This window comes from Labrus mixtus, chromosome 17 (genome assembly GCF_963584025.1).
Source record: "Labrus mixtus chromosome 17, fLabMix1.1, whole genome shotgun sequence".
Classification (NCBI taxonomy): Eukaryota; Metazoa; Chordata; class Actinopteri; order Labriformes; family Labridae; genus Labrus; species Labrus mixtus.
The window spans coordinates 6971575-6985946 of record NC_083628.1 but is presented as its reverse complement, the minus strand read 5'-3'; the positions used below and the strand labels follow the sequence as shown (position 1 = coordinate 6985946).

Genomic DNA, 14372 nt, shown 5'->3' with positions numbered 1-14372 from the left:
TGTGACCAGGATTTGGTTACATGGGAGAACAAAATGACGCAGGCTGTGATTATGTCACAACACTGGATCAGAATAATTAAATGCAGGTACTCCCATCAACCCCACTTGGTCAATTAATCTTTTACAATAGAACCAGTGTGACTTTGTGTATACTGGGCCTTTCATATCATCACACAGTGAATTACTGCTTATTTGTTCTGGATCAAACTCAGCCATACTGTTACATTTATTATTTATTATTATTATGAGATGATTCATCTGAACTGTTTTTTTCTGAAACTATTTGTCTTATTTGTTTCACACTACTTAAAGGTGAGTTATTGAAATAGTTCAACAATGACCACTAGAGGGCGAGCTTGTCTTCAAAACCAACATGAAGTGCCCTGACTTCTCCCAGGCAGACAAACTTTTACATAAACACATTTGAATATAACGCGTCCACTTTCTGATTAATTGTGACTCGTTGATCATGCTAGAGAGAAGATTGAATCACTATTTCCTTGGAGCAAACTTGGACCCACTGTTTCAATCACTTGAACTGATTACAAGTCATTAGAAATCAATTAGTTATTATTTTATTTTTTATACATGAACCAGAGTAGCATCATTTTATTAAGCCATTAATGAGTACCAATTTCTCAATATTTGCACATTTTCTTTTGCCAATTGGTGCAAACATGCACACATTTACTACCAAAGGTCCCGTGTTGACACTATGACCAAATATCTGTCCACTAAAAATGACATTTCATCTACAGTGGTCCATTTTGAAGAAATCAACTAGAGGAAGCTAAGTTTTGAAAGAAAACAACTTATGAATCTTAAAGGTCCTTTTCCAAAATGATTCATATTGATGATATTGATGAAGGTACACACCATTTTGCGAGCATTAGTGTGAATGATCACATAATGGTTTCTGATATATTCCCTCTTAGAAGATCTGAATTCTCATATGCAGGGGACATCACACCTTCTGTCAGGTTTTCATTATTTATTGACATAGAGAACAGCTTTTTACACCAGCATCAGAAATGTTTCAAAACAGCAGCAGACACATTCTAAGTGACAAATAGTTCACAGACTGCCTCTCACATGCAGTTTTACAGCATGACTCTTATTGTCAGAGTAGAAAAAAGGACTGTCAAAAACTGAATGATGTTTGTTTCAGGAATGCTTGTAACAAAGAAAGCTATGCAAAACAATCTTTACATTATCCCAACCTAGATTCCTTGGTTTTTTATTTCTTATTTTAACGAGTTGTCTTCTGGAAAAGTCAATTTCACAGCCTAGTTTACATTCGTAGAAGTTTTCATTCATTTAACCATCAAACCAAAGAAACCTCATAATGAAGATGAAATGCTGACCTTTACAGGTCAAAAAGGTAAGTGCTTTGTATCTTATACTTAAAATATTCAGGTAAATAAACGTTTTAAAGTGATTTTTTTAATCACAGAGAGCTGCCATATAGTGTATAATAAGACACAAATAAAACATTAAAAAGTTTGACAATCTTATAGAAAGTATATCCATGATATATTAGTTGATTTGTTTAAAAAAAGAGATCAAGTTTTTAGGTCAAATGCGCCATGAATGTGGATCCCTAAAACTTCATGTACAGTAAGTTCATTCGACTTCTGAATGGTTGTTAATGCGTTAAATATATTAAGTTATATCAAATGTTTTAGTTGTTTGGAGATGTAGCTGAACATATAGTAAATTTCATCGTTGTCTGATTGTCTGAAAAATCTTGTGAAATTTAATAGAATTGAAGTCCCGAGTTAATTCTGAGATTTGATCTTAGTATATTTCAGAAAGAGACTAAAGCAAGAGTTCATTTAAGACGCTTGGGGTAGATCAGAAAGACATTTAGGTTTTCCATTAAATAAAAGAATTGTAAACAAAAAAGAGTTAAAAGTTATTCTTCGGCCTTGTAAGACTTTAGCTTGACGTGTTCAAAGGAAAGTTAAACGTACTTTTCTTTTTTTCTTTCAGACATTCATTGGACATTAGCAGCTTTGAAGATTCAGAACACTGCTGACCTTTATGAGGATTAATCCCATAACAACCACATTTTTATTACCGAGACTGAATGAGTAAACAACGATGGAATCTGTGAAAATAAAAACACATCTCTGCTATAAAAAAAGATCTATTCATCTATGTGTACCAAAAACTATCTTGTTAAGTTTACTTTAAGTCACATGAAGAGACTTTGACATATATTACTTTTTTTCCCTCCTCTATACTGTTTACATATAGTGCTCTATTGTACATCATGTATATGCACAAGTTTTAACCTTATACAGTTTGGCTTCATACGGAATGGTTCAAACGTGTGTTCCTCTCACTTCTCAGCCGCGCTCAGTCTCTTTGACTTTATGAACGCCATCCCATGTGTCCTCATGTGAGTGTTCAGATTTCCCTCCGTTTCGAACTTCTTCCCGCAAACTTTACACTTGGTATTTGGCGTCCCGTCATTGTTCTCGTCTGTAACATCCAGCTGGTTCTCTCTCTGACTCTCGTCATCTTCCTTGCCTCGTCCGTTGTAGCGAGCGAGACCCTGCGGCTCCTTCAGCCGATGGACTATGAAGAGGTGGCGGGCCATCGAGCGGCGGGAGGTGTAGCAAAAGCCGCACTCCCGACATTGGTAGGACGAGCCGTCAGACTTGTGCTGGGGGATGTGCTCGTGGAACGCCATGATGTCCTCTGTGGCGAAGCCGCAAACGGCACACTTGTGAATTTTGAGGATGTTCACCTTGAGCCTCTTTAACGGCTGTGAGTCAGAGCCCCTGCAGTTCAACCCAGGGGGGCCCTCGTCTTCTTCTGGTTTTCTTTTAGGGCTTAGGGTCTGTCGAGAAGATACAAATGATGAGTTAGGAATTACTAAAGAATATACCCTCGTAAGGAATTCAGATGCACAAGGAGCACTTCCTTGTCTGATTTTTTTTTTTTTTTTGCCCTTGTACCTTTTCCTTGACCGGAAAAGCGTCCTTATTTTTGGAGTTGGCAGTCTTCCCTTCTGGGTCTTTGACTTCATGCGTCAGCTGAATGTGCTGATCCAGCAGCACTCTTTTAGTGAATGGCTGACTTAGAGCTGGGCAGTGCCTGTGAAAGTACAACAAAATAACAAATATTACCCCTTGCAAGCAGGTTTTGTCTTGTATTATTTGCAGACATAAAGCATTTCTCTTTTGTAGGACTTTGGAAACTTGCATTTGCCTTCCCCTTTTATGTATTTTAGAACTGTAGCAGGGAATTAGCACCTGCTTTTTGAGATTCCAAACAAAGTATATTGTAATTAGAAACGGGAGGACTCGTAAGACAAAACACTGGGTGTGTACTCACGGACAGGTGTAGATTTTCTTTAGTCCCTTGTGTTTGAGACGGTTGTGTCGGCATAGACTGTGGGAGGAGCTAAAGGACTTGTCACATTGACGACATGGATGTTTCTTCAGTATCTGCCATTTTAGGAGATTAAATGAAATAAAATGCAGTCAGCTAATGATCAGGATTCAACCCTAAGACTAAAATGTCGCACATTCTTCCTTAAACAAAAGTAGTTTGAACACTCACCTTGCTGTGTTCGTGCCTCATGTGAGCAACAAAAACCTCCCTGGAATTGAAGAGGTTGTTGCAGTCTCCGCATGTGTATCCTGAGCCGGTTGAGTTCTTGAGGTCAGCTGATGAGTTAGCGTTTGTTTTCTTTAGGGGTGAAGTTGAAGGCTTCTTCTCCTTCTTCTCTTGGCCATTGACATTTCCTCCGTCTTTGTTGTTAGTTTTACTGGGGCTGTTGGTACAGTTCGAGTTAGTTGGCTTGGTGCTGAGAGGGAGGTTGATGCCCAAGTTTGGTGGACCCTCGATAGTCTTTAAGGTTCCATGGATGGCCTGCAAGAGATCAGTATATGAAGAAATAATTATGAACGAAGAAATCAAAAAGGACTCGTATGTTTAACATTTAAAGGCTTATCTTGTGATAAAGTTGTGAAAACCAAAATAAAGAGAGTAATAATCTATTCACTACTTCACTGAAAAAAACACTGGGACTACAAAAATAAAAAGCCTGAATGCATAAAATGTATATCAATGTCAAGCATGCCTTAACAAGCTGTTTATGCCCACCTTAATATGGTCCAACATGAGCTGTTTCTGTGCATAATGCATGGAGCAATCAGGACATCTGAACACTGATACTTTATGATTTGCAATATGTTGGTCAAAATGTGTGTAGAGCAGGGACTGCAAAGTGAACACTGTATCACACATGGAGCACTTATAGATCAACCTAAAAGACAAAAAACAGCAACATCACGTTAACCATCTTTATATATATATGTATCGTCATTTTGATAATATGATGTAAAGAAATATTGAAAATGTGAACGATTGGTTTAAGTATTATTAGTATTTTTATTATTAATGTTCATCAGATATTTATTTAGTTTTAAGCTCAGGCATTACCAAGGCCAAACCAACACAATGGTACATGATCACCTGCTCCTAACCATTTTCACTAGCGTCCATAATGGTAATGAAAGAAAATGAAAGGTTGCCATGTGGAAAAAAACAGACCAAAGTTAAGCCGCCATGTCTAAAACCAGGAAATCCTGCTGCTAATGAAGCAGCGAGGATGATTTTCCTCAGCATATATGAATTGGACACAGGTATTACATTTCACTGTGTGAAAGGAAGCACATTAAGATGTGTGTTGTTGTGTTTGTTAGTGAAAAGCTTTCAGCAAAAGCTTGTGTTTTGCATGTTCATTTTATTGAGATATTTGTAGATCAGATTAAATTTTGAATTGTACTGAAATGTATTTTCAGTAAAATGATAACGTGCTACAACAACTATGAAAAAATAGCGCTGTATTTGAGAAGTGTCTGCAGTGTTTATGATTGTAGAAACTGCATGAGAAGACTTACTTTGGCTCCCCTGCCTTCATTCCTGGATGCTGTGTTTTCGCATGGGAGTGCGTTCCAGGTGCAGTCTTGAAGGCCATGGGGCAGAGGGGACATTTATAGAAGATCTCACAGTGACTACTCTGAATGTGGGATTTAACAGTTGCAACATCAGAGAAGATCACACTGCAGTGGACACAGCTGTAGGGAAAATGAATTAGAAAAAAATGCGTGTGGTTAGACTCGAAGATTTATTATCTTTTTTTTTAAACTACCTGGTGTGTTTTCCATGCTGCAGCAATACACTCGGGTGGTCTACTCATTTCTAAACACTTTGCTTAAGGGGTAGCTTGATATCATGTGAAATAAGCATTTTCACTTTATATTAAGGGTTTAATGACAATATAAATGCCAATATTAGGTCTTAAATTGTGACTTTTCCCCTTAAATTTTAAACCTTGAGATGTCTGGATTAGCTTAGCATTAAAACGGTCTAGCCTGTCTCTGTTCAAAGATAAAGAAAAAAAAAATCCACCTCGTAACACCTTTGAATTTCACTCATACATGTTGTGTTGGGTGAATACTTTAACCCTTAGACAGAAACATGCAAGCTGTAACGCTAGGTTAAGCTAACAACTTTTGTGTGTTTTAAAAAATATATATATTTAACTGCAAAAAACCTGAGTAACAGTATGTGAATATCTGTTTTTGTTTCCCAAAATGTTAAACTAAGTCTGTAACAGACAACATAAAGGTGGTCATACAGAGACCAGAGTCATTTTACAGGATTATTCTTTCATAGATATTCTCTGTGCACCAACATTTTAAAATTTTAAAAGTTAAAACTCAGAAAATTGAACTATCACATAAAACAGACAATATACATGCCACATTTCTTTTTAATTTAAATGACTGGTTATGTGTAACTATATCAATTTTGTTCAGTCAGACTAATAAAAGAACCATAATTGGTCAGACAGCGTATTTTTAAAGGCTTTTATCTTGGATGACCAGGGGGTGTTTTTGGTGAGGGGAATTTGGTTGTGAGTAATATATCAGTAAAGGATTGTCAAAACATAGTATAATAATAACTGTCATTAGAAATTATATAAGAAGCAATTTAAAAAAGAAAGTAATAGAAGAAGACATTGAAGTCTCTGGATAGCCACTAAGAGAAGAAGAATACTGCACAATTGAAAATACCATTGATTAGTTTCTATTTTACTGTCTAAAATGTGTCAGAAAGTTTGAAAATTAAAGTTTGACTACTCTTGCTCCCAAACAAGAATTTTCTTTATCTTGCGTTAAACTAAAATGCAAACGTATCTAAAAATGAATTAATTTAGGGTACACTAACCGGTAGCCGACTCTACGGGTGTAATGGAGGCAATTCTTGGTGACATGTGACTGGAAATGGACAGAACGGCAGCTGGCACCACACTCGGGGCAGATGTAAGGAGACTTGTGCTGGTGGATTCTCTGATGCGACAGATAGCTGCACTGATTTGGCAGAAGCATTTGGCAGATGGTACATGTTTTCTATGGCACAGAAAAGAGAAGATAAATACAATGAAAAACAGCATTTTCCTTGAGTCACTGATATAAGAGGGGTTATCTTTCCATCAAACATTTTTTTTTGTCACTCAACATTCTGCAGTTAAAGGACTAATGAAACCAGAGTCAAGTCATCTTGCCAGCTTATTGAATAATGTAATCCGTTTTTTTACTTTTACTTTCCAGCTTCATAACAAATTATATGTTGTTAATCAATGATCATGTCAGAAGTCCAAACTCTCTGACATTCAGAAATTTTAAATTCAACTGAAACACAATTTGCAGAAGTTCACATACACACACCTGCCCGTTGGACTCTGGTGCCTGTTGATAGTGCATGGCTAGTGAGCTGTCATCCTGGAACATTTCGTTACACTCCAAGCACTTAAGACTGTGTCTGCAGAGCTTTGACGCATCATCTTCCAAGGGCATGGCTGCCACAATAGGAACACTGCTCGGAGCTGATATCACTGCAGTTTGGGACCCGCCACCAGCAACTCTCCCCAGGACTTGACTTGTGGGTGCTTGAGTTTGGGAGATGGTGCCAGTGACGTTGGAAGGGTCGGCTGAGGGTGATGTGGTTATCATCTGATCTGCAGGAATGGGTTTTAGGATCAAATGTGAGCACTGCATGACCACCCCTTTGTCCTTGTGGCCTCTGGCATGAGACAATAGGCTGCACTTGTTGTAGAACACGAGACTTTTGGCACAGTGGTTGCAGGTGACCTCTATCCGCACACTGCGACGTTCGTAGTGCTGTGTCAGGCTCTTCTCAAGAGCAAATGAATCGCCACACTCTAGGCACTTGTAGCCACGTGAGGGTATAGAGATACAAGCTGAGGTTGGTGGAGAGAGGTTTGGAACGTACACAGGTACAGGGTTTATGCTACTCAGCACTTTATTGAAGGCATCCACTACAGAGCTTTGAGAGCTGGCAAATACTTGAACTTTTGAGACTTTTTTTGAGGTTCGGCCAGCAAGAATGATCTGCTTTTTGACTTGACGTGGTTGCTGATTCTGTGGGTGTTTGGAGGGGGATGGGGTCTGTTTGAGGTCACAGACAGCAGAGGATACAGTATGAGGCAAAAGATTGAGATGACTAAGATGAACTGTCTTTGGAACAAGTTTGGCATTAGCCAGACTGGAGGCAGGTACCATAACAGTCTTTTGCTGGATGGCCTTGGCAGCTTTCAAGATGGCACTGCTGGCACTTTGCACTGATGCGGCGGGTATGACTGTTGCTTTAACGGTTGTGTTGTTGGCTAGCTTCAAGTTGATGACTTGAGAACCAGCTGTTTTTACTGCTGAGACGGGCAGGAATGCTGTTGCAACAGGTTTAATAGTCATTTGCTTGGTTATTTCTAATGAATGGCCTCCAGTTGTAGCTACTACTGTGGTTGGAAGAGACGGTCTTGTGGGAAATGAGAAAATATCACTGGTCGTTGCTATGATAGATGGGCTATTCTCTCCTTTCTTTAGACCCTCAGGATCAAACTCTGGTAGAACTCTGGTGACAGTGTGCTTGATCTGGCCAGAAGAGGTTTTAACTGTTTTAATCCTGACTTTTGGGATAACCGGGGTGGCGTCTGTGCTTGACTCTGGAGATCCTTTGCAGCTACCCTCACTGGTGACACTAGAGGGGCTCTCTGGTTGTCTTGTTAGCAGCCTCTTTGCAAATTCTAGGGCTGACTCAGGCTCTTGTGTCTTTTCTGGAGTTCTGGGTTTATCATTGGCTACTATGGGTTCTTTCTGTGTTGTGGGAGAATCTATTATACACAATTCTGTAGTACTAGCCTTTTTGGCACTGAGGGCTGCAATGGCTGCTATACAAGATGAAAGCTTTGTAGAGGACATGACTTTAACTTGAGACAAACAAGACACCTTGGTAAGCCCCGATTGCTCTCTAACCTCCTTGCATTCCTGATCTTGCGACTTGAAGATAGTGTCCTTGAGATTCTCCTCAGGTAAACTGGATAAGCTGGGATCATTAGACCTGGAACATCCAAATGTGCCACTGTTTTTCTTGTTTTTATCAGGTATTTTGTCTCTGTTTACATTTGGTTTAAGACTATCCACATATGCAGGAGATCCTGAATTCTGGATCTCCTCTCTCTTTTTTAAGAATGACTTACTTGCCTGCTTGTCTACAGGGTCATCAACCTCAATTTTATCATCATCATCAAACTCTTCAGCACTGGAGATGGGGCTAAATTGATTGAAAGTAGCTGGTTGGTGGTTAACTGGCTGTCCGTCCTCTCTGGTAGCTTTACATCCATTTTTGTTGTAATGGTTACCAGGTGGTATTGTAGACAAGATGCCATTTTGAAGTCCATTACCAACACCAACAGACGGGAGTTGGGAAAGACAGTGTATATGTTCTCCTTTTTTAGATATGGTTCCATCATGATTACTGGTTTCTGTGTTTCTGGTGTTCTTGACAATGACGCTTACGCCAATGTCGTGTCCTGCTGAAGGGTTTTGGGCCTCATCATCTGTAGTCACTGTGCCACTAGATTGCTTGAGGTGTCCATCATGGTTGTTGTGGTGACCAGATTCAATAGCAGCCTTAGGATCCACCATGTCAGGGATGTCGAAGGCTGCCAGGAGGTCATCAAAATCTGGCGTCTTCATGTCTCCCATGGTCTTCCTTCTATTTTGATAAGGAGATCACCTAGGGGACACAGATTTGAAGAATTTGAAGAATAATGAGTGTTCAGTTTATCAATACAATACAGCATATATTGTGCACAGATGCCCTTCTGCAGTAGATGTATCTGATTAATAAAGCATTTGAACAAAGTGACACAATCTGAATTTGTTTTATCACACCAGTATACTGTATATCTCTGACATATTGTTTTCTATGAGACAGATAAGAACAACAATTTTTTAACCTAAACCTAATTTCTCTTTGCCAAAAATCCACTTACTATTTCTAAGAATTACATTGCATATATAACCGCGGATCCTTTATGATCCTTCTTAGTTCATGGCAGTTTTTATATTAGATTATGGCATGTCATATGTGAAGCTCATTCTTTAGTTTTTTCTTTGTTTGTTTGTTTCAAAGCTTATAAAATCCAAATTGTATCCATAGTGAAACTGTCCATAATCTGGTAAAATGTTATTTTCTTATAAATATCTGCCCACAAACTTTAAATCTCCAAGCATAACACATGCCTATACTATACTGTCCATCATAAATCACAAATTAGACTTTCTCTCTTCATAGCTACCAGGGCCTGAAATTTGGTGCATGGTTGTGAGAATTGCGCACAAAATATTCAATACCTGTAAGTCTGGCGCAGAAATGCTGCATAGATTTACAGTGATGTTTACAATTCCCGCATATTAAACACAGAAAATGTTTGCATGGTTGAGTACAGAACAGACTGGTCGAAATAGCTGCATCCATCAGACTTAGCGATTATTTGCGCACCAGTTAGCTGTCTCTCTCCACACAAAGAAATACACACATGCATTTGGGCAGGTGAGCAGTGAATAGCTGAGGCAACATATTTATATAAATATATACAGTATATATACAGAATATAAAATTGCTTTATTTTATAGGTCTAACTTTTGTGAACTGTACATAATAATTGGAGCTGCATTTGCATCTTAGCACAAAAGCACAGTTTTTTTATTTTTTATTTTGAGGTTTCATTTTTCACCACAGAATGTGCTTGTGCCTATGCACGGTACAGCTCAAGAAATACCAGGTTAACCATGACTTCTTCACATCTTCTAGTGCTTGAGGTTTCACTCATGCCTTGCTAGCTTGCACTCCGTGCTCATTTCATTATCAGGCTGCAAGTTCAGCTGACGTACAACACTTACTTACACGAATGTTCCTGCATGTATGAACCATTTGTCTTTGATTGGGTGACGTCAGTGAACTGGGACTCAAATGCTGGTCCACACAAGGGGTAGTTTTGACATTTTGATGGCATTACATCTAAGGACTCAGGAAAACCTCTTCAATCAATACATTCTCAGGATTGCTGTAATTAAACAAATTAAATATGGAGGGATCAAAATAGTATGCCAGTGTGCTAATGACACCTATTAAACTTTTACAGAAAAGCTAATGCTGAAACAAGGCAATTATCTGAATCAAGTCTGATTACAGTAGAGCAGCCCTATTTTTGAAGATCGATATCGATGATGAATGTTGATGTGATTTTCGCAATTTGACTTCTCAGTGGATTGACACTTATCAGCTGTTTTGTTTGGAGGAAAACAAACGTGTGCTGAATGAAATGTGGAATGATGACAGAGAAGAAGACTGTTGATAAAGTGACATTGAACATATCTCGAGATAGTTGCCGTTTTCAAGTGAAGACTAATGATGTCAGGAAAACTTTGCTTTGAGTGGGAGTAATATGCTTCAAAATACAACAATCTTTAATTGTTTTAATAGTGAACATTGTTGATAAGATATGATAGGACTGAGATGCAACTTGTATTTATGTATTATGAATGTGGGATTGGGCAAAAAGGCTGCATGACGCTGCTTTTGCTTTGCAGTCTTAGTGCTGCTCTTTGATCCGAATGCAAAGCAACCACATCTGCACACACACAGACTTACATCTTGTAGTTTCGTCTTTGGATTGTAAAAATATCAACAATCAGTTCAATTTAGATGATGGTTGTAATAATGAGCTACAAAGATTTTTTTTAAAAAGACAGAGAGGGAGAAATGTTATGGTAGAAGAGGGCAGGAGAAAAGGCAGTGAAGGGGGGCAAAATGGCTGCTGTGCTCTGTGAAGCTGCAGCAGAGAGAGAGAAAGGCCTGGTGGAAAGAACAGCTAGTCACAGCCATGACAGCCACAGCAGCAGCCTGACACTTACACCAAATGAAGGTTTAGTTCTGACAAATTTGAAGCACACACAACACAAAACTACTCTCAAAATCTGCAGTTTAATACACATGCATCACAACCACCTTTAAAACAATGCACCGTGTAAAAGACAACTACAATCTCAGTAAAAAAAAAAAAAAGACAAAATGTAAGATAGCAATGGTGGAAATATGCAAGGTAAACAGCCTCTCCTCACCCTCTTGCCTCCGTCCCTCTCCAGACACTAGCCAAACCTTCTGTCCTTCCTTCCTTTCATCCTGCAACAAACACAGTCACAACACTGCTAACCCACAAAAAGCCATCAACCCCACCCTGCCTGGAAAAAAACAGTCCTGTTTCTTTCCAACCAGGCGAAGGCCCAGATCACAGGGTCAGGTTACATCCAGGGATCTGGTGACTGCGGGTTGTGGTCCTGGTAAGGATTCTCCTTAGTCATTCCCTGCACCACTACCGGCGCACTGACATATAAACAGTTAGATGGATCATACTCCTCTATATGTGTATGAGTGTGTGTGTGAGTGTGAGTGTGAGGCAGGCTGCAGATTCACACACTCCCAGCCAGCCACGTCCCCCTGTCCTCATCTCTTCCTAAATCTCCCTGCCCCCCTCGCTATGATCCGAGCTGAGAAGCACACCGACATGTAGCCAGTAGCAAGCAGCGGCAGCAGCAGCAGGGTCTTGTGCCTGTGCTAGGAAGCCAGTGACAGAGCCCATCAATGGCTGCCATGGAGGAGCCTGGTCTATCCCTATCCCTCAGTGGAGCACAGAGACAGCATTGTTCTTGTCAGCCCTCCGTCTGCCTCAAACCAGTTTCAGCTGGTTCCGGTCACCCAGCATAAAGCCCTCTGCTGCAATATGGCCTCAGGCACACACACAGGCAGGAGCAGTGTGCCCACATCCCAGGAAGCACTGCGACACGTTTGACCAAAAATCCATATTTTTTATGTGTTTGTAGGGGGGGAAAGTACACAGTGGTTTGGATACTTAGAGTTTCAGGAGAGGCACTAAATTCAAATAAAGCCACAACACTGCGAAAAAAAAAGAAAAGGTGATGGGATAAGCACAGTTACTTTAGCAAATAAAGAAACGGAATATCGTTAAAGAAATCATGAAATATATTTAAAATTTTGGGAAAAAATGCAAGTGAAGCATTTAGGCATTAGCAGTTTAATCCAATACCTCGGCCTTTCTCTTAACTAGATCCCCCTGTGCCTGTACCCTAAGACATGCCAGCAGCCAGCAGCATTACACCTAGCACTGTGAAAAAACAAGGTATGTAAGAAGAACACAGCAGTGTGACCTGGGCAAACACAGGCCGTTCATTTCACCCCCTTTCACAGATTTCCATCAAACATATGCCACCCCCTACCCACAGAAGTCGACACATAGAAACACATTCGTACAAACATGCAGGTTCATGCACGTATATAGAGGTAAATGTGGCATACCCTTTGTCAGATTTGATGACAGATACTCAGGGAAAAGACAGTCTTCCTGTAGAGGCCTCAGCACCTGCCTTCACTCAGCTTCAACCCTTCCAGCCCTCATCCTCCTCCTCATCCTCCTCCTTCCCTCCCTCCCCTCCCTCTTCCCCCTCTCCTTCACTGGGTCAGGTTTAGTCCCAGTCCGGGCCTCGTTCCCTCCTGAAGCCACCACTACAGCCATGCATGAAGGGACGGCTGGAGAAAGGGGGCAGTGTTCAGCAGGCGAAGCAGGCCTTTTGTCTCTGTGTGTGTGTGCAGGGGGGTGAGGGGACTCTTCACTCTGGCTCTGGAGCAGCAGCAGCAGCTGGTGCAGAGAAAGAGAGGAGAGAGAGGGAGACGGAGACAGAGGGAGGTGGGGGAGATGGAGAGAAAGAAAAGGAAATGAGCAGGATAAGATCACAACGTTCATATTTTAGGCCTGTATCATCGGATATAGCTATAATATCGACTGGACAACGTTGGTTTGAGATTGTGTTAATATAAGTCTCCTTCCTGAGTGGTTCATCAGTGATCAGAAACATAATAGATCAGTAGCATATTATACAAATACTGAAGGCCTAAGCTTAGGCTAACCTGCCCTTCAGCATTCTGCCAATGCCAAGGTCAACACGCTTTGTCCCTGCTTTTGCTTGTTGCTTGAGATGCCAGAAAAATGTAATGCAATCCAGCTGTTTCCTTTGTAATGTGCACAGGACAAATGCCTCCATGCACACATATGCAGCACAAAGAAATCTATGCCGTAAAAAAAAAAATGTAATGATGGCATGGCTAGAATTTGAACTTGAATTTGTTTATTCACAAATACAAACATGATTATCCTGATTTGATTATTCATGTTGCCTGCAGAGGGATGTACATACATGTTGCCTGCAGAGGGATGTACATACATGTTGCCTGCAGAGGGATGTACATACATGAGTTAAACATCAAAAATAAATGAATAAATATGTGAAAAAAAGTGAAGTATTTCATAACCTACCTTGGAGACTGCAGTGAGGCTTTCAGCTAAGGATGCCTCTCTCTGGCCTGCTACCAGTCCTTGTTAGATCTGGCAGACCTATCAAGCTGCAGCTTTAAATCAGCCTCCTCTAAGATGGACCATGCCAGGTTTTTTGATTACCATAAACACATTTTGCACACTGTGACAGCTGGATCGACATCCTACAGCCTAGTGTGTACATCATACTAGGCCCCTCATAGCGCCTCCTTCCTCCACAGTGAGACAGACGGAGTGCAGCAGAGAAGGCTGACGCTGCTCCCCTCCCCAAACAGAAACACAGTCACATGACATCACGGTAAGCTTCATTCATGGCGGCCACAAGCAGGAAAGAGGAGCTACTGCTGCAGCAGGCTTACCATCTCAACCTGTCTTAATATGCTGCATGAGATCATTCAAGCAGTTCAGCTTTGTCCAACATTTATCCAAGAAATGTATTTTCTATGATTGTGGAATATCAAAACTGTTGTATAATCAGTCCCTATAAAAGAGCTTTATAAAAGCAGGAATTTGAGACAACAGAAGGATTCTTCAAAGATGAGGCCATTGTTCCTTATTGCTTCATGCACCTTTTTGC

The 14372-nt window shown here is 40.3% G+C and overlaps 1 protein-coding gene across 2 annotated transcripts; it reads right to left on the bottom strand.

Moving 5' to 3' along the window:
• Positions 1-977: 977 nt before the first annotated feature.
• znf532 (zinc finger protein 532) lies at positions 978-13991 on the bottom strand. Of its 2 annotated transcripts, XM_061061337.1 has the most exons (11): positions 13778-13991; positions 12763-13102; positions 11511-11571; positions 6753-9120; positions 6253-6434; positions 4920-5096; positions 4120-4282; positions 3574-3885; positions 3346-3458; positions 2967-3105; positions 978-2848 (listed from the first exon to the last, which is right to left on the bottom strand). In XM_061061337.1, the coding sequence occupies exons 4-11, from the start codon at positions 9087-9089 to the stop codon at positions 2345-2347; spliced, it is 3927 nt and encodes a 1308-aa protein (XP_060917320.1). In that variant the 5' UTR covers positions 9090-9120; positions 11511-11571; positions 12763-13102; positions 13778-13991; the 3' UTR covers positions 978-2344. The 2 variants fall into 2 exon arrangements, with proteins under 2 accessions (XP_060917320.1, XP_060917321.1); XM_061061338.1 differs by lacking the exon at positions 11511-11571.
• Positions 13992-14372: the final 381 nt, after the last annotated feature.